Source organism: Thamnophis sirtalis, unplaced genomic scaffold (assembly GCF_051295495.1).
Source record: "Thamnophis sirtalis isolate CommonGarterSnake01/CBP01778 unplaced genomic scaffold, rThaSir2_p1.2 scaffold_5, whole genome shotgun sequence".
Lineage (NCBI taxonomy): Eukaryota > Metazoa > Chordata > Lepidosauria > Squamata > Natricidae > Thamnophis > Thamnophis sirtalis.
In genome coordinates this window covers 25246961-25271838 of record NW_028261385.1, presented here as the reverse complement: position 1 = coordinate 25271838, position 24878 = coordinate 25246961, and the positions used below count along the sequence as shown (strand labels likewise).

The following is a 24878-nucleotide window of genomic DNA, read 5'->3' as shown; positions in this document are numbered from 1 at the left end:
TGGACCAATCATGTTACTCTTAAGTTACCAAAAATAGAGAGTAGATTTCAGCAATTTTGGCCACAACTTCTCCATTGATAGGTTACTTTAATAATGAATAATAATCTGGCATCTGTCCTTTTCCTTTGCTGAGAAGGCTGTCACATATGCTCAGCTTTGTGTATTCAATTTCTTTCCATCTTCTTTTGTTTCTTTGCCTTATATCAGTTGCTTTAAAATACCCTTTTAGATCTTAGGTACAATATGTCTTGTTTTTAATAATAGTTTGACAATAATCCATCTACAATCTCATCCAAGTGACAGTAATATTTTAAAAGATGTATTGGTGACATGAATTCTATTCCTATTCAAAACTTAACCTATCCTTTCTATTGGAAATAAAATGTTTGCATTTAATTATGTTCAGTTTGGTCCTTAGTTATTGGAAGTTAGAGTTGTTTCTCTTTGTTCTTCCTTGCCAATTCTCTAATTCACCCTGCTCAGGATTCCAATCCCAGCAAAAACAATTTTTGCAATACATTTGGAATAGGTGATGTACTATAATTGTTTGCAGCTGGCTTCAGTTTCTTTGGTTTCTGTTCCTCCTTGGGTCCCTTTCTTGATACCGCCACAAACATCTGTGCATTGATACAAGCTATCCAAATCTCCAATCTGTGTTCCAAATTCAGTTCAGTATTCAATGACAGATGACACATAAAACTGCACAAACAAGCTCAATACAGCTGTGCATGCAGTTACATCTGCATTGTGTTTTACAGCATTTGTTACTCCAGTTCATATCCATATGTCATAGGATCAGTAGTGGGTTTCAAAAAATTTTAAAACCTCTTCTGTAGGTGTGGCCTTTGTGGGAGCCAGCCATGTGACTGGGTAGGTGTGGCCAACTTGTAAAATGTGGTGAAACTCACTTAACAGTGCTCTTGCTTAGCAACCAAAATGTTGGCTCAGGAACTCTGGCATTGAAGTGTGGTAAAGCTGTCAAGCTAAAGACCCTTGCACCCCTAATCCTTTAGAAACCTCCCCCCCAGGGGTGTTCAACTTGACAGTTTTAAGACTTGTGGACTTCAACTCCCAGAATTTCTCCTTTCGATCTTCATCTTGATGTTGTGCGCACGGGCAGAGGGAGGGAGCTGGAACCGGTTCTAAACAGCACTGTAGATTTGTGGAACCTCTTCTATAGAAGAGGTTAGAACTGGCAGGAACCCACCCCTGCATAGGACGCATTAGAAAGTAACAGAAGCGAATATAAAAACAAAATGTGCCCTATTTTTATAATTTGTCTGTGGGGGGGGGGGCAAGGACAATTTGTCAGATATACATTAAATCAGATACACATTAAAAAGATTTTTTTAAAAAAAACTCAAGGTAAATCGCTCCAAACTCGATTGCAGATATGGCTTCAGCAACAGAGTTGTCAACTCCTGGAATGTTCTACCTGACCCCATTGTTACATCCTCAAACCCTCACAGCTTCAACCTTAAACTGTCTACCATGGACCTTACCCCACTCCTAAGAGGTGTGTGCATAAGTGCACCAGCGTGTCTAATATCCCTGTCCTACTGTCCCCATTTATTTGCATTAATTTCTTTCATTTATATCCATGTTTATATTTATACCTGCTATCTTGTACACGTTTGACAAACTAATAAATACAAATACCAAATTCAACCACAGAAACTCAGGATACAGAAAGAGTTAATAGCCCTCTCATCCCCGACATTGTTTTCATCATTTTCACTAGGATTAAATCCATTTATCTTCCCCATTGGAAGGGAACATCATACACACCTTGCTGTCAGTGGACTGTCAGTGAGCAGAATCTTTCTTCCCTCAAAATTTCTTTGAGAACAGTGGTGCTTTTGAGATAACCTTATTTGAAAACTTGCAATATTGATAATGCCATACAAGGCTACCTCTTACTAGCTTCTGAAGGCCCCAAGAGAAAAAAAAAACCTTACACATCTGAAATGTCAGATCAGCCCAGGGACCTAACATTAGTTTACAACATTCATTAACATATAGCTGTTGGACAGTAAAAGATTTGTGAACCTTAGAAAAAGAATTTAGATGGTGTAGCTAGTTTGGTTTTATAAGGCATTTGTGACCCCAAGCACAGATCTCATATTTGCTTGTAAATGTGGATGTGATTCTTTGGTTGGAGTAATTTGTTGGTTTGTACATGAATGAGTCATCGCCTGTAGGGATGAGAATAGTCTCTAGGAAAATTTACGAAGGCTTGATTTTCCCTTAAGGCGACAAACAGCTAGGAAAAGAGGTTACTGTGCACGGAAGCATATTGGCAGCTTTATGGCTTCTAATATTTGTAGATTTATTTTGAAGTCTCAGTTTAAAAGATTATGACAGAGATTATAAACTGAAGTAAGATTTATATTGAACATTATCTCAAAGCTTATATCAGTGTTACATATATACAGCTTTTTCTATCTGTACCCCCCAGATTTTAAGCGGCCACCATTCAAAATTTTCAGGGGTGACAGGCTAACATACTGTACATCTCAAGGGTTCAAGTAGCATGGCAAGTTATTTTATTCTTTCAAATACACTAAAACAAATTTCTCATTTCAACTATGCAAATTTCAAAAGTGGTTTATAATTCAGTGACATTTTCCATCCATATCATCATCAATATCAAAGTTGCAGTATAAATTGCAACTTTACATATTTACTCATGGGAATGAAGTACAGTTTTTTTAAAAAAAGTCCTTTTTGTTGTATTTTGCACAGTTTTCCTAGCAAAAAAATGTATCAGTTCTATAATTTTAAAGAAAAAAATATCTCATATTCCAGAAAATAACTATATGTCTGTAGATGGATGACAGATTCAGTTCTTAAAGGCTTAATTTTAAAAAGTTTTTAACAGGTTTATTCATTTTATCATTCAACCGTCACGTCAACAAATTTATTTTTTATGTCACCTTTATTAATTTTATAGATAACTCAAGATGGTAAGCATACCAAATACTCCTTCCTTATATTTTCTTCTCCACAACAAGAAGAGGGGGGGCTTGGCTGAGAGAGGATGATTAAAGTCACCCAGCCAGTTTAGAATATTTGTAGTCACTCCAGCTAAGTTAATGGTATGTTAAAGTAGTGGGTAATCAAGAAAAATCTACATAAATATTTAATTTTTCTCAAGGCTGCTAGATTGCTTCCTCCTTACCATTAAATACTGCATTTTCTCCAAATCCTCTAAATAATTATAGGCAATATAAAAGCAGTTGTACATTTTTAACTTCTGTAGGCTACTTAAAAAAAAATTAAACTAAACTTTGGAAATGTCAAATTCCGAATAGTCAGAAATGCCAAAACATTGAAAAGATCAGTTTTGCTCAAATTGTATTATATTTCATTTAAGAATGGCATTAATGTTTGTAGGTGATCGTTTATAACTATGACAAAATTTTCCCCTACAACAAATCTATATTTTTATATTGTTGTCAGGGTGATTAGTAATTTCTTTTGAATTTTGCTACATTTTTATATTGTTAGAATAGAAAGAGTGTGCTACTAACACTTTATATTATATAACTTTCCATTTATTTGACGTCTTCCCCATGGGAGGAGTTAATATTATATTTCTCCTCCTTTTTTAGACTCCAATGAAATGTGGTAAGTTAGGAAGGCTGAAGTCACCTAATGAGAAAATTACAGGTAGTCTTCAGCTATTGGGACCAGAATTTCTATAAACAATGTGGTCATAAAGTACGTTGTCACATTATCAGATTGCTTAGCAATGGCAACTCTGGCACTCTTTATTGCCATTGTTTAGTAAGGATTACGAGTCGTTAAGTAAGAATCCCAGGTAGCTTACAAGCAGACCAGCAGCCAGGTAAGGCATGGTGCAAGCAGCAAGGGTGGCTGTTGCTGTGCAGGTTAGGGTGACAGAAAGGTAGGGCCATGTAGGACCAGTTGCAAGCCACTTAGCAGCGCAAAGTACAACCTTCTCAGATGGCTTCCCTATTGCCTTTGCTTGTGGAAAGCTGGCAGGAAAGGTTGCAATAGATGATCACATGTCTATGGATCCCTTCAACTGTTGTGTGAGCCAGTTGCTAGGTACTCAGATTGAAATCACAACCATAACTTCAAGGACCAATCGGAAATGCCCTTTTTCAGTCCCATGATAACCTTGAATAATCATGTTAAGCAAGGATTACCTGTGTTCAGTAATAGACAGGACACTAATTTCCACTCCTCAATGTGCTGACACTGTGCTTAGAGAAGGCTGCAAAGCACTGTAAAGCGGTACATAAGTCTAAGTGCTATTGCTATCTCATTTTATGTCTAAGAATACACATGATCATTTCACTAAAATTCTCCTTCTTTGAAAGTCATTTAAAAAAAAATTCAAACTGATGAAAATTGTAGTGGTAGTGTAGAATCTTTAGAATGCTAATAATAATTTATGAAATTGAAGGTGGCATAGGCAGCAATTCATTCATGTCTTATGTCTACAGGAAAACTAGGAACGATACACCCTATTATTGTAATAGGTATAACAAAAGCTTAAAAGCATGACTCTCTCTGAACCTCCTTATATTAAAAAGTCATATACTGAATTTCTTTCTTACGCTTTGACCATATGGGGTTATAACTGATTCTCCAAGTTCCTTCTAAATGGCTCTTCCACACTATTTTTTAATTTACAGCAACTTGGGGCAATCACTCAATTCTCTCTTCTTTTTCTTTGGTACTATGTTTAAGACTCACATTTTCTCTCTCATTGAATGAGAAGCTACATTATTACTTTATACATTACAGATTATTGTTCTCCAATAACTTTGCTTCTTCCCTTAGCTATTAAAATGGGTGGTTACATTTGTTTGAAGGATAGGTAAGGAATATCAGAGGCATATTGTTGCTCTCCATATTATAATGATATTGGTTAAGTGTTCTTTGAAATGAATAATTTGAGTAACACTTTTAAATAAATATCATTAACATGGATTTAATATTCCATCATAGAATACAACAGCATTGTTGTATCCAATATAACTAGCATTATTTGGCCATCTACATTTTGCACAGTGACATCACTGGGAAAACATACATTCTGATAATGCTGATCAAACAAATCTTGATCACATCATTCCGGTAAAATAACATTCTCGTAATCAATAATGCCTGCAAAAAAATATTTTCTCATAAATTAGGAAAGTAGCTCTAGTAATTATATTTCATTGTGATAAAAGACATTGTTACTATTTGAATTTAGAGTGTTCCTTCTAATACTTTTGTATTTAGTGTAACCCAGGGCATGCTTCAACTACTTCAGGGTGATGGGATTGTAATCGTTCAACAAATCATGAAGAAATCCATATAATAAATTATCAGCCTGTCTTTAATTTTAAAAAATGTAAAACTAAAAAGTGAATCAAGTGAAGAAAAAAGAAAAGCAATAATGGTTTAATGGTTATTTACTGACATTTGTTTGAAGTTATATGTTAATTTTATGTAGCTGCAGACTGCTATATATTAGGATAAACTCATAAAACCAAAACAGATGAATACAAATTTGTGCAGTCTTCTATTGCCTTTACAAAATGATTGTCTTTTATTCTCAGTTCTGCTCAGTTTCTAAGGACTTCATTTCCAGAACATAATCTTGATGGCACTATTTTATAGGATTTGGACTATTCAGTCTACTGTTGGTTTTCCTTAATGAGGCATAACTCAATGGTAAAATCTTGGTTTTGATGATCGCGTATTGTCTGTAATTTTACCTGCAGATTTTCCACATGACCTATGATCTAGCCAGTGCTGTGGTGAGAATCTTCAATCTCATTGGAATGATGTTGCTTCTTTGCCACTGGGACGGATGCCTTCAGTTCTTGGTCCCATTGCTTCAAGATTTCCCAGAAGATTGCTGGGTGTCCCTAAATGGTATGGTTGTAAGTATTGTTCATTTTTCATTGTGTTTTTTCAGACATTCTTTTTAAGCTTGTGAAAGGCAGGAAGTTAATTAAGAACTTATTGTCTTTAGCAGTGGAAATACTGTCAATTGCTGAGTTTCAAATCTGCCTCAGAGTGGAATGTGAAAATATATTGAAGGATTAGAACAATAACGCATAATTTTATTGATTCAAGAATGTGTTTATTTCAGGGAGGGGTTTTAGATATTTTCAAGGTAGAAGGAAGAAATTTTACTCTATATGTCTCAATTCTCACAATGTAAAGTCAGGCTCTAGGAACCATAAAAAAGATGCTAGTGAATTGCATATAGATACCATGCCACCATTTGTGCATCTGTGGCTAGAATATGTTCAGCGTATTCAGTGTATCAGTGTATAATGAATATGTTCATATTCATTAAATATGATATTCAAAGACAATATTGGGTATTTGCTGGTACCAAACCATTCATTTTCTAAAGATGGTAAACATTAAAAACTTGCTGGAAAATTAACCATCAATTTAGTTAGTGTTATTGCTCTTACACTATGAAGATAAGTCCCTAATAGTCTCTATGAGCTACCAGCATCATCACATTTAGAACATGACACTCATTCTAATAATATACTGTTGGAGAAGAGCCGAGGTGGCGCAGTGGTTAGGGTGCAGTACTGCAGCCACTTCAGCTGACTGCTAGTTCTGCAGCTCGGCGGTTCAAATCTCACCGGCTCAGGGTTGACTCAGCCTTCCATCCTTCCAAGGTGGGTAAAATGAGGACCCAGATTGTGGGGGCAATATGCCGACTCTGTAAACCGCTTAGAGAGGGCTGAAAGCCCTATGAAGTGGTATATAAGTCTAACTGCTATTGCTATTGCTAGAACAAGTCAGACTGAATATATTGAGCAAAGGAGAAAAGTATTCTAGAAGAACCGTAGCACTGAAAACATAATTTTCCATTTAAATGGAAAGCCCCTTCTTCCATAGCTGAAAATCTTTCAACTTTCTTCACTAAAACCGATTTTTTTCTCCAATATAAAATGTCATTTTGTAACAACTTTAAAAAGTATTAAAAAACAAAAAAGGTATAAAAATAAACAGAGTAATTTGCTACTTATTTTTTGGAAAGAAATGGTTCTTCACACTCAAAAGCAGCTGATGGATAAAATAGGCAGTTGGATTTTAAAAAATCAAAGGTTAAGAAAACAATGGTATAGAACTGAATATTGTCTACCAGCACACATTCAACAAAATTAAAATTAAGGAGAACTGGACTTGCAATTAACTGGCTTAGTATAGCTTAGGTAGTTTCTAAATCATATTCTCACCCCCAAAAGTAACTTCTTAACTTTTTAGTCACTGACATTGTTTGACATTCCAAAGAAATGCCCATGGCTTTAAATATACCATAGATATACAATATGATTATTTCAATTGCTCTTGGAATATATCTACAAAAGTTGAAACACTGCAACTAAATGCAGAGATGCTTTTCCACTATTACTTTTCCATGTAGTCTCTTTTATGTTGTGCAGTTAAGATGAAGAATCAATATGGTACTTCTGGAATAGATTGTGCAGCCAATTATTTTCCAATTGCAAACTTGATACTAGATATACATGGTATTCCATGGAGTTAGCAAATAAAGCGTAATGATTCTATGGTTTTCAGTAATCAGTTCAGATTCCTCATCAGTCCAAAGGGAATTCATAACTAGGGATAAGGGGTAAGCAGAACTAGGAAATATGAAGGAAAAGCATTGGGATCAAAGAATTAGGGATCAATATATTGAGGCAAAACAAAAGGTATGCTGAAATCCTAAACAAACATTCATGTATTTTTTTAGCTGAAAGAGGCTCTCATTCTGAGAGTGCTTTAGATTTTTTTAACCTTGGCATTTTTAATTGTATTGTTGAAATGATGGACAATATTACTGCAACTGTTTTTGTTTATGCATCTTTCCGTTATTTTTAACTTTTTCTAGCTGCCAATTTGAAAAAACCATATCAGAGATATTTGTTGTGTCTTACTTTGAAATGAGGCATGGGAAGCAAAGTTGTAGACTACTGGAAAGATGATTGGACAACAAAAGACAGGCTGTTCATTCTCACTCTCATTCATAACATTCAAATTCTCTCTCGTTCTCTCATTCATAACATAAGCAAGTGCGAGAACACCATACTCCACCCACATGTGAGAAATTCATAAAGATTGTCCCCATCTATGAAAGAAATTTCAGAAGCAAACTCTCTTGCATAAATTGCCAGAAAATTGCTTCAGATTCCCTTCCCCCTGCTTTACCTTGCAGGACACTAAGCAAAACAACAAGACAGAAACTCAAGGAGATAATTCAAAGAGTTGTTTGACATTTTAAGAACATGCTTCCAGTTTGGAACAGTTTTCTCTTCTACCAAACAGTAGCTAATTGATTGTCAGGTAAGGAGAAGCTGGCCCATACACAGAGTTAATCATAGTTACTTTTTTGAAGCGATGCCTATTTACAAGAATCTCACCAGACTGACTGCATTTTCAGATAAGCCTTCAGGGGCTCTGGGGAAGATAAGGCTTGTGCTGCTTTCTGCTGTGCAGAAAGTTCATTCCCCTTTATACATCTTCCCCCAACTCTAGTTGGAAACTCTACCATATAATTAAAGCAATCATATTAATATTGCAGTTTTCATCATTATTGTTACATTATAATATCATTTTATGTTCACAACAGCACATTTACAACTGAACTGAAGCATGGCCTTGAACCAAAATTGCAGAGTGCACTCTAATTAGGAATCTAAAGCTGTGTTGCCTAGTCACCTAAGCCACTAACCTACTTTTTGCCACTGATGACACCAGAAATTGTTAGACTCTAAAACTGAACCCCACTGAACTCTTGGGTTACATTAAACACTGCTTTCAAAAAATTTAACAAATTTAACTTATTCTATGATGTCAGACTGGATTTGGCATGTTTGTCCCTCTGTCGTATCCTTCCCAAGGTCCTGGGATAAGCAGTTGTGGATGTTTGATGATGTTAAAGGTATCATCAGAGGAGGTAAGCTGACCTAAGTCCAGCTGCCTTTTGTAATTGACTGATGGTGATTTTGTTAATGCCGATGGTATTCAAGTGGTGCTCTAGTTGCTTTGTGACTTGTCCCAAGGTGCTATTGGTACTACTTTGGTTTTCTTTATTACTGTTATTATCACTAGTGTTACTGCACCACTATAATTGTTATTATTGCTTCAGCTATTCCATGTCAGTATTCTATTTATCAATTCTGAGTTATTTTTATTTGACATAAATATTCTCTTCCTAGCCAGCTATATTTTCTTTGACTTGCTTGTATCAATCCCCTTTCTCTTTTTCTTAGTTTTGATTTTTGACTACTGTGGTCAGAGTCTCTTACATGTTTTTGCCAATCTTTGAAGACATTCAGAAATCTCTTAGCTGATCAGCTGTACATTTGCTGACATCCTGCAAGTATAGCTTTTCAAACAAAATGGTGACTTCAAAAATGTAATTACCCTAATAAAAAAAATAGGTCACCAAGTTGCTGAGTGGTGTGTCTTGATCATCCCCATACTCTTGGTATTCAGCTTTTTTATAGCTCCCTTCCCCAGCACTTACACAGGAAACTAAAAATGCACATTTTCTACAGAATTTTGTAAGCCAGGTGTTGAATGAAAGGAACAAAAGCACTCCCAAATGAGCTAGCCAGAGTGAAAGAAAGATTTTGTATTGTGCCATGTAGAGAGTTTCATAAAAGACAGCGCAAAGCAATCCCAGCGCAATCACCTTTGAAACTCAGGGAGAATTAGTTGCCTACGTTACATAGAGTAACTCTATGTGTGGTTGTGTAGGAGGGAGTTCCAAAGAAACTACTGGGATTTATTTCAACATAAAATCTGCAAGTCAGAAAAGCAAGCAGACAGACATCTCCACTGGTACTTTGTGATTCCATTTAGTATTTCTTCAGTCCTTCTCTATAATTGGCATATTAAAATAACATACATTTCTTTTCAGTTTCACAGTTCTGTATTTTGCTGAAATAGTTTTCAAGACTTGGCTTGTTTTAATTATGACCAATTTTGTTGCACTGCTGTACTGAACTCATTGTTGAATGAATGGATATTTTGACTATGATGGATTATGTTGCCTTAGAAAATGTTAAAAGTATTCAAAGATAGTGTAAAGATCTGGCAGCTATATTTTAAGGAAAGCCATAGTATTCCCCTAAGATGAAAATACTGTTAGTAATTAGGATAAAATAGAAGGAACTGAAATAATTTTTACTTCCATAAAAATATGTAGCAATAGCACTTATATTTATATACCGCTTCACAGTGCTTTACAGTCCTTTCCAAGTGGTTTACAGAGTCAGCGTATTGTCCCCAGCAATCTGGGTCTTCATTTTACCAACCTCAGAAGGATGGAAGGCTGAGTCAACCTTGAGCCTGGTGAGATTTGAACTGCTAAATTGCAGGCAGCCGGCAGGCAGCAAAAGTAGCCTGCAGTACTGCACTCTAACCACTGCACCACTGAGGCACATATACATACATATAAGATCCAGAAGAGAACTTTATATTTATTTGCTTGTTTATTTAAATCATTTGCAATTAGCTCTTCACTCTGAAAGCTTTGGATATGTAGAATTGAGCATATGTCACTAAATCGCATCAACTGTTCAATCCTCTTTTAATATTAGTGAACTTTTATCTTAATGTGGTATTTTTCTAATATTATATTCACTGCTAGCATAACATTAAATGCTCTTAAAAGATCAATAATAGCAGAGCAATTTGCGATAATCCTCTGACATAAGAAAAACCAAACTAACCAGAGTCCTGGAGATTAGAAAGAAAGGACAACATTTCCATTTCTTACCCCTTTCTAAGGTTTCTGTCCATTAATAGTAATTGGAAGAGTTGTCTTTATAAACTGCAGACCTAAGAGCAATAGCATTTAGACTTATATACTGCTTCATATCTCTCTCTGAGGGGTTTACAGTCAGCATATTGCCCCAAACAATATGGGTCCTCATTTTACTGACCTTGGAAGGATGGAAGGATAAGTCAACTGAACTGAATGAACTGAACTCCTGACAGTGAGCAGACTTAACCTGCAATACTTCATTCTTACCACTGTGCCACCATGACTCTATACATTTATAGATATATATAGAGTCGGCTCTATAAATCTAATATAAATTTGACCCAGTTATGAGATCTAAGGGTTCAAAGAGGATTTTCAGTCAGATCCATGATAGTGAACTTTAGCACATCAACACAAGATGCCCCATGTTTTGTAAGAGTTTCTCTTCTATTTGAAATACTAAAATAGGTTTCAAATTTATGAAACTTTAACTTGTTTTGTCTATGAAAATTCTCAATCATCCAAGGTCAGGGTTGTTCCAAAGATGCTTTTCAAAAAGTGTCTGTACATCCTTGGTTATTTCTTGAAAAAATGAATAAATAAATCCTTCCACTCCCTGCCATTCAGTCAGAATTGGGAAAGCTTTTGGATGAGAAGCAAAATGTTTTCAAGAAAAAAATTAAGAAAGTCCTGTTGCTTTTTGAAAAATAATGATGAGATGGATGGTGTTGCTTGGTGACCAGAGGAGTTAATAAAGTGGTTAAATGTCTTGCAATGTTGTAGGTGACTCAGCTGATGCTGCTGACAATTGGTCTGAGTGGCGTGCCCTCTTTGTGGATGTTAACTTGTTTTCTATTCCAAAGTAAGGTATAAAATGAAAGTAGAATGAATCAGGAAAATGTTAAGAAAATGCAGCTGCATTTGAGCTTGATAATTTTGGACTAGTCCTTTTGAATAATTCATTCTTTTCATCAAATCCGTTAAAGTTCTATTTCAGAAAACATTGGGCTGCATGCAATAACTGGGGAATTGCTTTATATATTCTCTGTATTCACATAAAATTGTTTTTCTTTTTTTTAACAATACCTTAGTCCTAAGAAAGAAGTTTAAAAACAAACCATTGATAGATAAAATAATAACTATTAATAACATCTATAGATAAAATTAAAAAAAAAACCTTAAGAATGGGAAAATGAAATAAACAAAATTACCGTTGTTACCAATATTCCAAAATGGGTGGGAGTTACCAAATGTTCTAACATTGAGTCCTTTGATGATATTGATGGTAGTAGTTCTTTTGTGAAATTGGGAGGCCGTGAGTTCTATCTTGGACACAAAGCTAGAATGGGGACCTTGAGTCAGTGACTGTCTCTCAGTTGTAGGAACCAGGCAATGGGAAGGAGGCAAGCTGTAGGAAAGAGGAAACTGCATCTGAAAAACTTTGCCAAGGAAAATGCAGGGACTTGTCCAGACAGTCTCTAATTGAACAGGAGGGAAAACATTCTTTCGTAAGGAAATCTGAGAAATCAAACCGTCCAGATATTATTGAACAATAGCTCCAGTCATCTTTAGGTTTTGGACATGCTTGTTGTTGTTAGTTGCAACCATGTCTGACCCATTGTGACCCCATGGACAGCGTTTTTCCAGGCCTTCCTGTCCTATATCATCCTCTGGAGTCCATTTAAGCTCACACAGACTGCTTCGGTGACTCCATCCAACCACCTCATTCTCTGTCGTCCCGGTTCCTCTTTTGCCCTCAATCTTCCCCAGCATTAGGCTCTTCTCCAGTGAGTCCTTCCTTCTCATTAGGTGGCCAAAGTATTTGAGTTTCATTTTTAGGATCTGGCCTTCTAAAGAGTAGTCAGGGTTGATCTTCTCTAGGACTGACCAGTTTGATTGCTTTGCAGTCCAAGGGACTCACAGGAGTCTTCTCCAGCACCAGAGTTCAAAGGCCTCAATTCTTTGGCACTCAGCCTTTCTTATGGGCCAACTCTCACAGCCATACGTTGCAACTGGGAAAAGCATAGCCTGGACTATATGCACTTTTGTTGACAAGGTGATTGGACATGCTAGTTGCATCTGTATTCTGTAGTGGTATGTGGGAATAACCTTGGTAGAAAAGGTGAAAAGATGCTTCCTAACCAATAATCAGATAAGAGGGATCATAGTCCAGAGCTGCATAGCGGGCAGAGCAAGAGACGCAGGAAGAACACTCCTTACATTATTGAGCTGTGTGTCAAACTCCAATAGGGGTTTGCCATACCTGGCAGGGGGGCTTGGACCATTAAGACTGTGAAGGTGACAGCATGAGAATTATACTTTCGGACTTGCAGGATTTTCTTAAGATAGCTTTACAATAAAGTAGAATTAGCTTATCTGGCCATGTTTCTGGTCTGGGCTACCTAGTATGGCTGACAAGTCTTAAGCAAAGAAAATTTTATTGATTCTCTACATGTTGTAAAAACTGAACTGGAGTTTTCTGAAAGTCCTAACAATAGCCTAAGATTCCATAAAGTAGACTTCATCATCTAACATTTGCATTGTTCTTTTTTCTCCTTCTTCCTAGTGTTTTACTGCAAGTATAGTATCTGGTTGTTGTTGTTTTTATTGACAAAGTGTTGACCCATTGGCTGCGATAGGAATTGAGCCTGATGTCATGTGCTAAGAGAAAATTGTAAGGAGTTGAATTGAAAGGTGTAAGAGAAGGAAAGTACTAGGCCAAACAGTCTAATTTTAGAGAGAAGCTAACTAAGGTTTTGATGGATATGTCACTGGGCCAATACTTCTAAAAATGGAAAAGAACAAGACAAAACTTGAATAACGTCATGTCAAAAACTGAATTAATTAAACTGACTGAATACAGTTTCTTTTCATTAAAAATTAATTTTGGCAGTGACTTCGATAGAGTTTGTTGTAAGCAACAGAATTCCCAAGACAAAACAGCATAGAGGAAGCCAGAGAAAAAGAAAAGATATCAAAGAGAGGCTGAAGACTGTGATTATTTTTAATGAAAGTTCTAGCTCATAGTAACAGGTAAAGTGGTAATACTTTTGTAAGGATAGTGTGCATTTCTAATTATAATGAAAAGATGCATTTCAGCTGACAAAGATCTTTTGTTGAAGGTCACTACTGATAAAGGAGAATATTTGTAACTCAGGATTGAAATGAGGAGTCTTTTCTATTCTCTGAGCTTGGTTGTTTTCTTGAAATGTTTCGTTACCCAAAGTAGGTAACATCAGTGCTAGTAGGGAGTGAGCTTTGCTCTTGTTTTATATTCCACTGTCTGATAACCTGGCATTACCTGGGTATTTATTTATCCTAATCCATAAATTTGTCTTCAAAAATAATGTAATTTCTAATATTAAATTTTACCCCTTACCAGAGGGTGCCCCCTTGTGAGGTACTGTGAAGCCATTACCATGGCAACTCCACTGTGCTGTACAGTAGAAGCCATTTTATGGCAGTACGGTAGAAGCCACAAAGGGCTGTATCTTAATAGAAGACACATCCCAAAGGGTATTTGTTTCCAAGAGTAAGTCATGTATGTACCAAGTTTGGTTGAAATTGCTCCAATCCTTCCAGGGTTATCCTGCCATAGATAGATAGATAGATAGATAGATAGATAGATAGATAGATAGATAGATAGATAGATAGATAGATAGATAGATAGATAGATAGATAGATAGATAGATAGATAGATAGATAGAAGATAGATAGATAGATAGATAGATAGATAGATAGATAGATAGATAGATAGATAGATAGATAGATAGATAGATAGATAGATAGGAGAGAGAGGGAAGAAAGCACCACTGAATTCAGTTGGGCTTTTATTTTGATGTAGCTATGAACAGAAATGTAAAAACTACTCTGCAGATTTAATGATCCATTTCTTTTTGGTGCCTTTATTTTACTGGTTTTTTAATCATCATAATTATTATCTATTTTGACTATAAATTCAAGAAAAAGAGGGTATGTTTTTGTATACATACCCACACATTTACGCCTTTTACTGTTGCTTTTCTTCATAGTATATTAGTAGGAGCATTAAAATGGGTATGTGCAGCTTTTCTCTCTCCCCTCTCATGTTACTAGAGCCTGTATTTAGCTAATGAAAATAAATAGACAAGATGTAGGATGAGAAATATTTATTCACACAAACAGCTTTTGATGAGGATTAGACAAATCACTAAATATATTCTTTCAGTGGCTATTGGCCATGGTAGCTTCACATTATATATTTCCCATTTCATTGTGGAACACTTATTAATATAATAGTAGCAAGAAAGGTTTATACTCTTAATGTCTTGCACACAGGTTTCCCATGGGGATCTAATTTTCCTTATGACATTGGTTGTTGAATCAGACAATCTTTAGATCAAATCCAGCTGCATAGATGTTTCCTCCTTTTATTCTTCTCTTGATCTTCTTTTGCTCTCTTCTCCCTTAACACTTAAACAGTAAAATGAGTATAGTATCAAAGCATGTATAATGTACTACTCTTGTGTTTAATTTATGTCTTTCTGAGTAGTTTCATTAGAACTATTTGACATCATCAGTATGATTATTTGACCCACTAGTTCAAACTTTGATATTTAAAGTTCAAATCTTATTGGAATAAATTCTTAGGGGTCTGAAATTTAAATTTTAAATTCTATAAAATTAATGTTATGCAAAGGATGTTGTTCATCCTTTTAATTGTTTTGGGGATATGTTATTTCCCTTACATTCCTTACATTTTATGCCTATTTATTTGGTTTTTTGTTTGTTTTAATTAATGTCTAGCTAGGTGGATATATCTAATAACTTTGGGTTAGTATGAAAATAAAAATTATAAAAAAAGTTACGAAGGCTCCAACCTGATTAGTATTTACATGGGAAATCACCAGGATTGTAGTCTACATTGAAAAGTAGAAAAAAAATCTAGAATATTGATATGTCCGCTTTCTATTTGCCAGTATTAATTAATTAACTAATCAACAAATTAATTTTTATATTGCCTTTATTATTTTGGGTTGAAAGAGAATGACCGGCTCAGAATGACCAAGCAAGTTTTTATGCTTAAGTGCATACTTAATTCTTGAGAAAAACAGGGGGGAAATTATGTTTATGGTCATATAACTTAATACATGAATTAAATATGATAATTAGAAATAGATATTTTTACAGCTTGATGCCCTAAATAATTACCGTATTTTCACGACCAAAAGCCGCACCGGATTAAAAGCCGCAGTATCAATTAACGTTAGTTTTTCAAACTTTTTCCACATATAAAGCGCACCGGGTTATAAGCCGCACTTTTTTTTGCAACATTTCCCCCCACTGCCTGCATTCCGTTTCCTAGCCTGGCTGGCCACTCGTTCATTTCGTTTCCCTCCCTGCCTGCATTCCGTTTCCTAGACTGGCCACTCATTCATTTCGTTTCCCCCACTGCCTGCATTCCGTTTCCTAGCCTGGCTGGCCACTCGTTCATTTCGTTTCCCTCCCTGCCTGCATTCCGTTTCCTAGACTGGCCACTCATTCATTTCGTTTCCCCCACTGCCTGCATTCCGTTTCCTAGCCTGGCTGGCCACTCGTTCATTTCGTTTCCTAACCTGTCTGCCTGTAAGATAATAAATGACAGTAAAAATATAAAGCATAATTATTCTTTTTCTTTGCCATTCTTATATTATTATTATTCCATTTGGAAGGTTATAAGGTATAGTTTAAAATGCTTTGAAATCCCCATTCCCTCCCCACTCCAGGGGAAGGATACTATGAAATCCCCATTCCCTCCTCACTCCAGGGGTAGGATACTATGAAATCCCCATTCCCTCCTCACTCCAGGGGAAGGATACTATGAAATCCCCATTCCCTCCTCACTCCAGGGGAAGGATACTATGAAATCCCCATTCCCTCCCCACTCCAGGGGAAGGATACTATGAAATCCACATTTCCTCCCCACTCCAGGGGTAGGATACTGCAAAATCCGCCTGGGGAGAGAGGGAAAAAGAGGAGGTGTGGGACAGATCGTGGGATCACTGGTTTCTGAGCTTGATGGGCAAAGATCCCCCACCCCACCACCTCTTAGGGAAAGAGGAGGTGTGGGACAGATCGTGGGATCGCTGGTTTCTGAGCTTGATGGGCAAGGATTCTCCACCCCACCACCTCTTAGGGAAAGAGGAGGTGTGGGACAGATCGTGGGATCCCTGTTTTCTGAGCTTGATGGGCAAGGATTTCCCACCCCACCACCTCTTAGGGAAAGAGGAGGTGTGGGACAGATCGTGGGATCCCTGTTTTCTGAGCTTGATGGGCAAGGATTTCCCACCCCACCACCTCTTAGGGAAAGAGGAGGTGTGGGACAGATCGTGGGATCCCTGTTTTCTGAGCTTGATGGGCAAGGATTTCCCACCCCACCACCTCTTAGGGAAAGAGGAGGTGTGGGACAGATCGTGGGATCGCTGTTTTCTAAGCTTGATGGGCAAGGATTTCCCACCCCACCACCTCTTAGGGAAAGAGGAGGTGTGGGACAGATCGTGGGATCGCTGTTTTCTGAGCTTGATGGGGAAGGATCCCACTATCTTACTATTTTATTTTTCTTTATGTACACTGGTCACCTTACCCAAGGGACTTCAAGTTTGAGCGTAAAATCGGGAGGGAGAGATTTTCGATCTTTTTCCATACATAAAGCGCACCGGGTTATAAGCCGCACTGCCGGTTTTTTGTCAAATTTTAGGATTTTCAGTGCGGCTTATGGTCGTGAAAATACGGTATTTAGTGTTTGAAATACCAGAGCCAGAAATAACTTTCCATCCCCTTGCAGCTAGTTTTTGGTTGTTTTGAGCAAGCCCTGTAAAAGATCATTTTGTTCATGAATGCTGCAAATAGCATGAGTTTCCCAGTGAAGATACCAGTATACAACAAATGAACAGTATTTAGTATTAGGTTTAAGTATTAAGTATTTAGGCTCAAAATATCCCAAGAAACCGCTATAAATCTGCTTTCTCTTTTCAGCCTAGCAGAAGCATCTGCTTTGAAGCAATAGCAATTCTGCAGATCTTTGCTACCAGATTGCAGCAGCTGGAGCTATCCAGCTGTAACAAAGAGCGGAAGGAAAGAAAGGATAGCTTCAGTTAGGCAACAGCCTTCAACCTTGAAAATCAATTTGCCTTTGAATGTCAAAGTATGGATGAATGGTGGTAATGAATAAAGCGACCATGTGGCAATAGAATTGATCTGCTTAACAACAGGAGGCTTCCCTAGGAGTAACCCCACCCAACTCAAGTTATAACACTGTTTTATAACAGAACAACAAGAATTGAGCCCTTTGAACTGTGGTGCTGGAGAAGACTCCTGCGAGTCCCTTGGAATGCAAGGTGATCAAACTGGTCAGTCCTAGAGGAGATCAACCCTGACTGCTCTTTAGAAAGCCAGATCCTGAAGATGAAACTCAAATATTTTGGCCACTTAATGAGAAGGAAGGAATCACTGGATAAGAGCCTAATGCTGGGAAAGACTGAGGGCAAAAGAAGGAGGGGACGACAGAGAATGAGTTTGCTGGATGGAATCACCAAAGCAGTAGGCATGAGCTTAAATGGACTCTGGGAATGGTAGAGGACAGGAAGGCCTGGAGAAACAATATACAAAATATACAATATATACAATAGCAGAATTGGAAGGGACCTTGGGGGTCTTCTAGTTCAACCCCCTGCCTAGGCAGGAAATCCTATACCATTTCAGACAAATGGCTATCCAATATCTTCTTAAAGACTTCCAGTGTTGGGGCATTCACAATCAGTGGAACACAAGCTGTTCCACTGATTAATTGTTCTAACTGTCAGGAAATTTCTCCTCAGTTCTAAGTTGCTTCTCCTTGATTAGTTTCCACCCATTGCTTCTTGTTTTACCCTCAGGTGCCTTGGAAAACATTGTCTATGGGGTCATGATGGGTCGGACATGATTTCGCAACTAACAACAACTACATAACAGATACTGTTATCATGTTTTCATGTACTACACAGTACATGTGTAGATTCCCCCTTCCCCTCTTTTTAAGAAGAAAGAATCTAACACTCAAGGTTCCAAATAGCAGCCCGGATGAAATCAAAACTCCAAGGCCAGAGGTTTCTTCAAAGTATAGATTTATTAGGCATGTCATATTGCCACAGCCGGTGAAAACCAGACTCTGGAGGTCTCTGGCTTTTCCCTACCCAAATCAAAATCTAAAGTTCTTCCCCCCCCCCACTGCACACAACCATCACATGCCCCAATCAGGTCACAGTCCTAGACCCGGATGACTCCCATCCACGCCCCCGCCATGTGCTGACGAGAGTGTTCTTGACTCTCAGGAGAAAGAATATTATTTTGGCTACATATTTCCCCAGCTATCTCTACTCTCCCCTCCATTTCCCACAGTTCTATACAGCCTCACCATGGCAACCCTGAAGGTGTTCTGAGATGGCTCCAGGATTGACACTAAAAAAACCATGGCGCTAAAACCGCAATGTCATCAACGCACTGAGAACAGTGCACCAACAACAGCGCTCCAACAGAAGTGCGATTTAAGTTAAGGTAAGGGTTAGGGTCAGGGTCAGGTTTAGGGTTAGGTTTAGGGTTAGGGTTAGGATTAGGTTTAGAGCGCGCTTCTGTCGGCGCGCTGTTGTCGACGCGCTTCAGCGCTCATTCGTCGGCGCGGTTTAGAACTCTCGTTTTTTCCCCGCGGTTTAGTCGGGCATGCTTTTGTCGGATGCCCCTTTGTTGGTGAACCCTGATCCCACAGCTGTCATTATTTCAGCCCAGTTTTTGAAGAACGAATGGACTCAGTTTTGGAGTTTACAACTGCTGAACTTCAACAGTAGTACAGACTTTTATGAACATCAGTAGAAGTTATTGTGAAATAAGATATAATCCTTTCCTCTGCTAGCAGTGGGCGTCTTATGCTCCCACAGATGATTTCCCAGCAAAAGTAGGATTGTTCCCTTAGTTGTCCCTTAGCTGTATGAGGCCAATATTTAGAAGGAAACATCTTCCTGATTAAGAAGAGTACAACAGACCTTTAAACATAGAACAGAGCTGTATTTAAATAGAGTTTGCTGAAGAAGACTTCTAAATTAAGGCTTAGACTTGGTAGACTAATTGCAAATAATCAGTGATCACTGCTTTTTTACAAATGTGAAGATTTTCTGGTACCCTCAGGCTTGATTATATAATCAATCCTCGGATAAACAGCTCTGGTATTTGTCACAATTACTGTCTTTAATAGTTTATTTCCCTCCTTGGATTAATGTTTCTCTGTTTAATTCAGTTAAAATGGATTACTACTAATCTGAAGGCAGTGATAACTGTAAGGTAAAAAATTAAATGCCTTCTTTATGGCATTTATAGTGTATTGTTTTTCCCCTTTGAGGAGAAAAAAATAGGATTTTGAGTAACAGAAAGTGTTTTTCAAATTTATCAATGTTTCAGAAGCTTTTAAAAGTTATTAATACTAAGAAAAGTGTCCTATAATATATATTATTGGACACTTGCATGCATCCCAATACTGAATATTTTTCATGCTGAGATCTTATGTTCATGTTTGAACCCATGAAAACAAATATAAATTTGATTGTAATGATCTCATTTTCTATTTTAAAAAAACCAATTATTTCTTTGTGAACTATTATTGAAAGAAGCATTAAGCAACTGGAAATATGTATTTCTAATTTATACTTGCTGATTTCAGTAACTAGAATGAACAATTGTGCTGGGCCTTTAAATTCTCCTGATTGATCCTGAGGGGTAAAGAAGAAAGGAAAATAGCAAGAAAATATCTATGTTTCTATGTATTCAACCAATGTCACTGCTCCAGTGGTGGGCTTCGGTTCTCTGCCCTAATGACCAGCTGGGTAGGCATGGCTTGGTGGTCATGTGACTGGGTGGGCGTGGCCAACTCACTGTCTCTCAGGTCAATGGGCGATTTGCCTTAACTGTTACAATGTAACAAGGGTTAACTGGAGAGGCAGTTTCTGTAAGCAAGGCAATAAATATTAGGCTAGAAACAACACCAGAATGTTACCTTCCTGCCTTCCTTACAGGATTAGCCCTGTAAAGTGGGGAAAAAACAAAATAAGGTTTCTTCCAACAACTGGTTCTCCAAATTGCTTAGAAAGTTAACAACCGGTTCTCCCAAATAGGTGTGAACTGGCTGAATCCCACCAGTGCATTGCTCCCAGTATGAAAAAAAAAATGTCCAAACTATCTCAATTAAATGCATAGATTTCTATATCCATTGCTGAACTGTTGTTCAGCCTCTGCAACAATCCATAGAAGATATGGAGGATTTTAGAGGTATAGAGCAGACTTCAAAATGCCACAAGGTTGGGAATGAAACAGGGATGCCTATCACACCCCCATCAACATCCCCCCAAGAAAATACATTTGTGATATGGCATATTTAAATGAAGAGTCTGAATAGAGGTCCGTCCCCTCCCCAAGACTTAACCAGATTGGAATTAAAGGATATGAAATGCAACTGGTAGAAAAAGATGCATGAAGGAGAGCACTATCTGAGCATTTGAGATTTCAGGATTTCCTTTAAGCATTTTATTTTATGTTTCTTGTTCATGTGCCTTGAACCAAAGTGAACATTTCAAGGAACACTATGATAATTCAAGTAGATAAATTGTCTTGGATTTGATAAAGTTATGCTATCTAATTTTACTTCATAGATATTTGTGTCCCGTGAAAGAATTCAGAATAACTTGTATTGTGTCCATCAAATTAGAATCCCAAAGCAGGATATATTCCTATAATTTTATGAGTTCTGTACCAAACAGATATTTTGCTATCAACATTTGCTACATATTACCTGAAGGGGCAGGAGGAGAGGAAGATACAGGCAGTTGTTCTAATAGCATAGTCAACGCTATCTAAAAAAATTAATACATTAGTGTGCATGTGCATTTCTGTGTTTATGTATTTAGGTTCCACCACAAAACCGCGGACGATAAAATTGCGCTCGACGAAAGCGCACATTTGACGTCATCACAGCACGACGAAAACATCGCGCTGTGATCGATAAATGTAAAAATAAAGCGAAAACCTTACCCTAACCCCCCCAAACCTAACCCTAACCCTAAACCTAACCCTAACCCTAATCCTTAACCTAACTGCTTTAATTGTATTTTTATTTCCATTTTTAATTTTTTTCGTTGCGCTGTGATGACGTCAAATGCGTGCTTTCGTCGAGCGCGATTTTGTCATCCGCAGTTTTGATGGGTCACGATGTATTTACACACATATATACAGATACATACATAAACATACACACATACATGGATGACACATACACCCATGTCTCTCTGTGTGAGCAAATAATCATATAATACTTTTGTAATACATACTGTATGTAGCATTTATCTTTCCTATATGAAAATGCATTATAAATTCTGAGACCCTTGAATACTTGCTTGCCATCCTTTTGAAAGAAGAAAGTTCATGGTGTGTAAATGCCTGATTTGTGATTATATGAATCTCAACCTACTTCTCCAAGATATTTATTTATTTTAGAAAGCTGTAATACAGGGATGTTTCTTCTGGGTAAGAAGGCTGTTATCCTCCTAAATCTAGTTTCCTTTGTTCTGTGTTCTCAAGCATTTCTCTCTGTTCACCCTTCCCTTCCTCTTTTACAGAATAATTCCTGGGGGAAGCAGTATTCCTATGCACTCTTCAAAGCTATGAGCCATATGCTTTGCATTGGATATGGAGCCAGAGCCCCTGTGAGCATGTCAGATCTCTGGATAACCATGCTGAGCATGATTGTGGGGGCCACCTGTTACGCAATGTTTGTTGGACATGCCACAGCCCTGATTCAGTCTTTGGATTCATCCCGACGTCAGTATCAAGAGAAGGTAATTTTTAACAACAGTGCTCTTTAAGTTTCAAATCTTTTTAGTTTCGGTGCTTGTCACTGAAAAGAAAACTGGTCTCGTGGATTCTGTTGGGACAAGTTGACTAAAAAGCGGCTGTTTGAAGTAGTGAAGATTGCTGATAAATGCAGACACCCATCAAATGATACAACTGAAAATGGGAAAAAAGAATTCTTTTTCAGATTTGTTTTGCCTTCCTCAACTGAGCGCTAAACTTCACTTTGAATTTGAAATAATACAATCTGAAAGACATAATATTTTTGTATTAAACTTCAACATGACATTTGTGCCCAACAGATGTCATTTCCTAACATTCCCATCTCCATATTTTAGCATCAGCAAGTTGGTGTACTATCTGCAGGATATCATTTCTAGAATGTAAGGGTTAGATAGTTCTTCAGCTAATCCACTGAACTATTTAAGGAGTCGCAAACCAAGTCCAGCACATTTCAAAAATTCCTGGCAATTTAAAATTTCCCCCAAATTCACTTGAGATTAGTTTCTCAAGATTTGTTGGGTAAAGTTAATAAGTGCCCAACATAAGCACTCAATCTATCTTTTCCTGTGTTTGAAGAATCAGTAAATGAAAGGATATTCTAAATATATTGTACAAATATAAAAGTTAATACATGAATTCAATTTAATTGATTTAGAAGGGGTTTTTAGACTGACACTAGGTAGTTCATAATATGACAAGTAGAAAAAAACACCATATAGTTCAGAAAACATAAAATCAACAAAAACAAATAGGATAAGAAAAGAACAAGAGGTGAACCCACCACTAACACATGCACTAAACCATTCACAAAGGCCTTGGTCTTCTTCTAATGATGTTTGAGATGTATCTTCTTCATCTCCCAAAGTTCCTGAGTAAAGGAATAGCATATGAAATGAATTATGTCATTAAATGAAATAATTTTAAAATGAAATGTTCTAACTCAAATAGCATTATATAGTTTTATCACACACACACACACACACACACACACACAGAGAGAGAGAGAGAGAGAGAGAGAGAGAGAGAGAGAGAGAGAGAGAGAGAGAGAGGAGAGAGAGTTAAAGCTTTAAATTAAATTATTATTGAGCCTGTGCATGAAAGTAATAGTATAAATAAAATAAATGCTGGATTTCATCACGTTTTCCTGCAGTGTTGCAAACTTTCCTTTAAACAATATGCTTGGGGAAAATATCTTTTTTTAAAAGCTATCTTAATAGACTTATGGAGCCATTCAGAAGATTAACTTTTATTTTTCACCCATGTTGTGATTTGCACCACATTTCCAAGAAATCAACCTTTCTGTGCTAGCAGTTATTCCAAATGTTGCTTCAAAATTGCATATTTAAGAGACATAATGCTCTACTCTGTTTTGAGCTATGAGATTCTGAAGTATGCTGCTACTTGGAAAAATTATACTAGGATATTAGCTATGCACGTTAAGCATACCAATTACAATCTCTTTCCAGCTTAAAGTAGTTTTACAGTTAGAAGAACCACAAACTCTCATAACTGTACTTTTTCTGCCTAAGAAAATTAAGAAAAAGGAGAAATTGATTCTCGTTATCTATTTCTCCAGCCAGTAATAGCTATATTCTCATCCCTTTTTTCCCATCTCCCTGGTAACCATTTAAGAGTTGTGTTCCCAGTTTGTTTGGCTTCAAATATGCATTAAGAACCATGGCAGGAGAAGAAGGAAGGTAGATTTTCATGTAGATAGGTAGTGCTTATGGAAACATTTATATCCAACATTCCAGAAGAAAGGCTTAAGATACAGAAGGATCTTGACAAACTTAAACATTGGGCACTATCTAATAAAATAAAATTCAATGGTGAAAAGAGTAAGGTTCTACATTTAGGCAAGAAAAACGAAATGCACAGGTACAGTATAGGTGGTACCTTGCTCAATACTAGTAACTGTGAGAGGGATCTTGGAGTCCTAGTGGACAACAATTTAAATATGAGCCAGCAGTGTGCAGCAGCTGCCAAAAAAGCCAACACAGTTCTAGGCTACATAAACAGAGGGATAGAATCAAGATCACGTGAAGTGTTAATACCACTTTATAATGCCTTGGTAAGGCCACACTTGAAATACTGCATTCAGTTTTTGTTGCCACGATGTAGAAAAGATGTGGAGACTCTAGAAAGAGTGCAGAGAAGTGCAGCAAAGATGATTAGGGGACTGGAGACTAAAACATATGAAGAACGGTTGAAGGAACTG

At 37.1% G+C, this 24878-nt stretch overlaps 1 protein-coding gene across 1 annotated transcript in view; it reads left to right on the top strand.

The window, feature by feature from the left end:
- The window catches only part of HCN1 (hyperpolarization activated cyclic nucleotide gated potassium channel 1), a 161900-nt gene that overhangs the window by 98661 nt on the left and 38361 nt on the right, over positions 1-24878 (top strand). Inside the window, exons 3-4 of the mRNA XM_014056035.2 lie at positions 5748-5909; positions 22426-22644. Coding sequence (XP_013911510.1) covers positions 5748-5909; positions 22426-22644 — 381 coding nt within the window. The remainder of the gene's footprint in view (positions 1-5747; positions 5910-22425; positions 22645-24878) is intronic.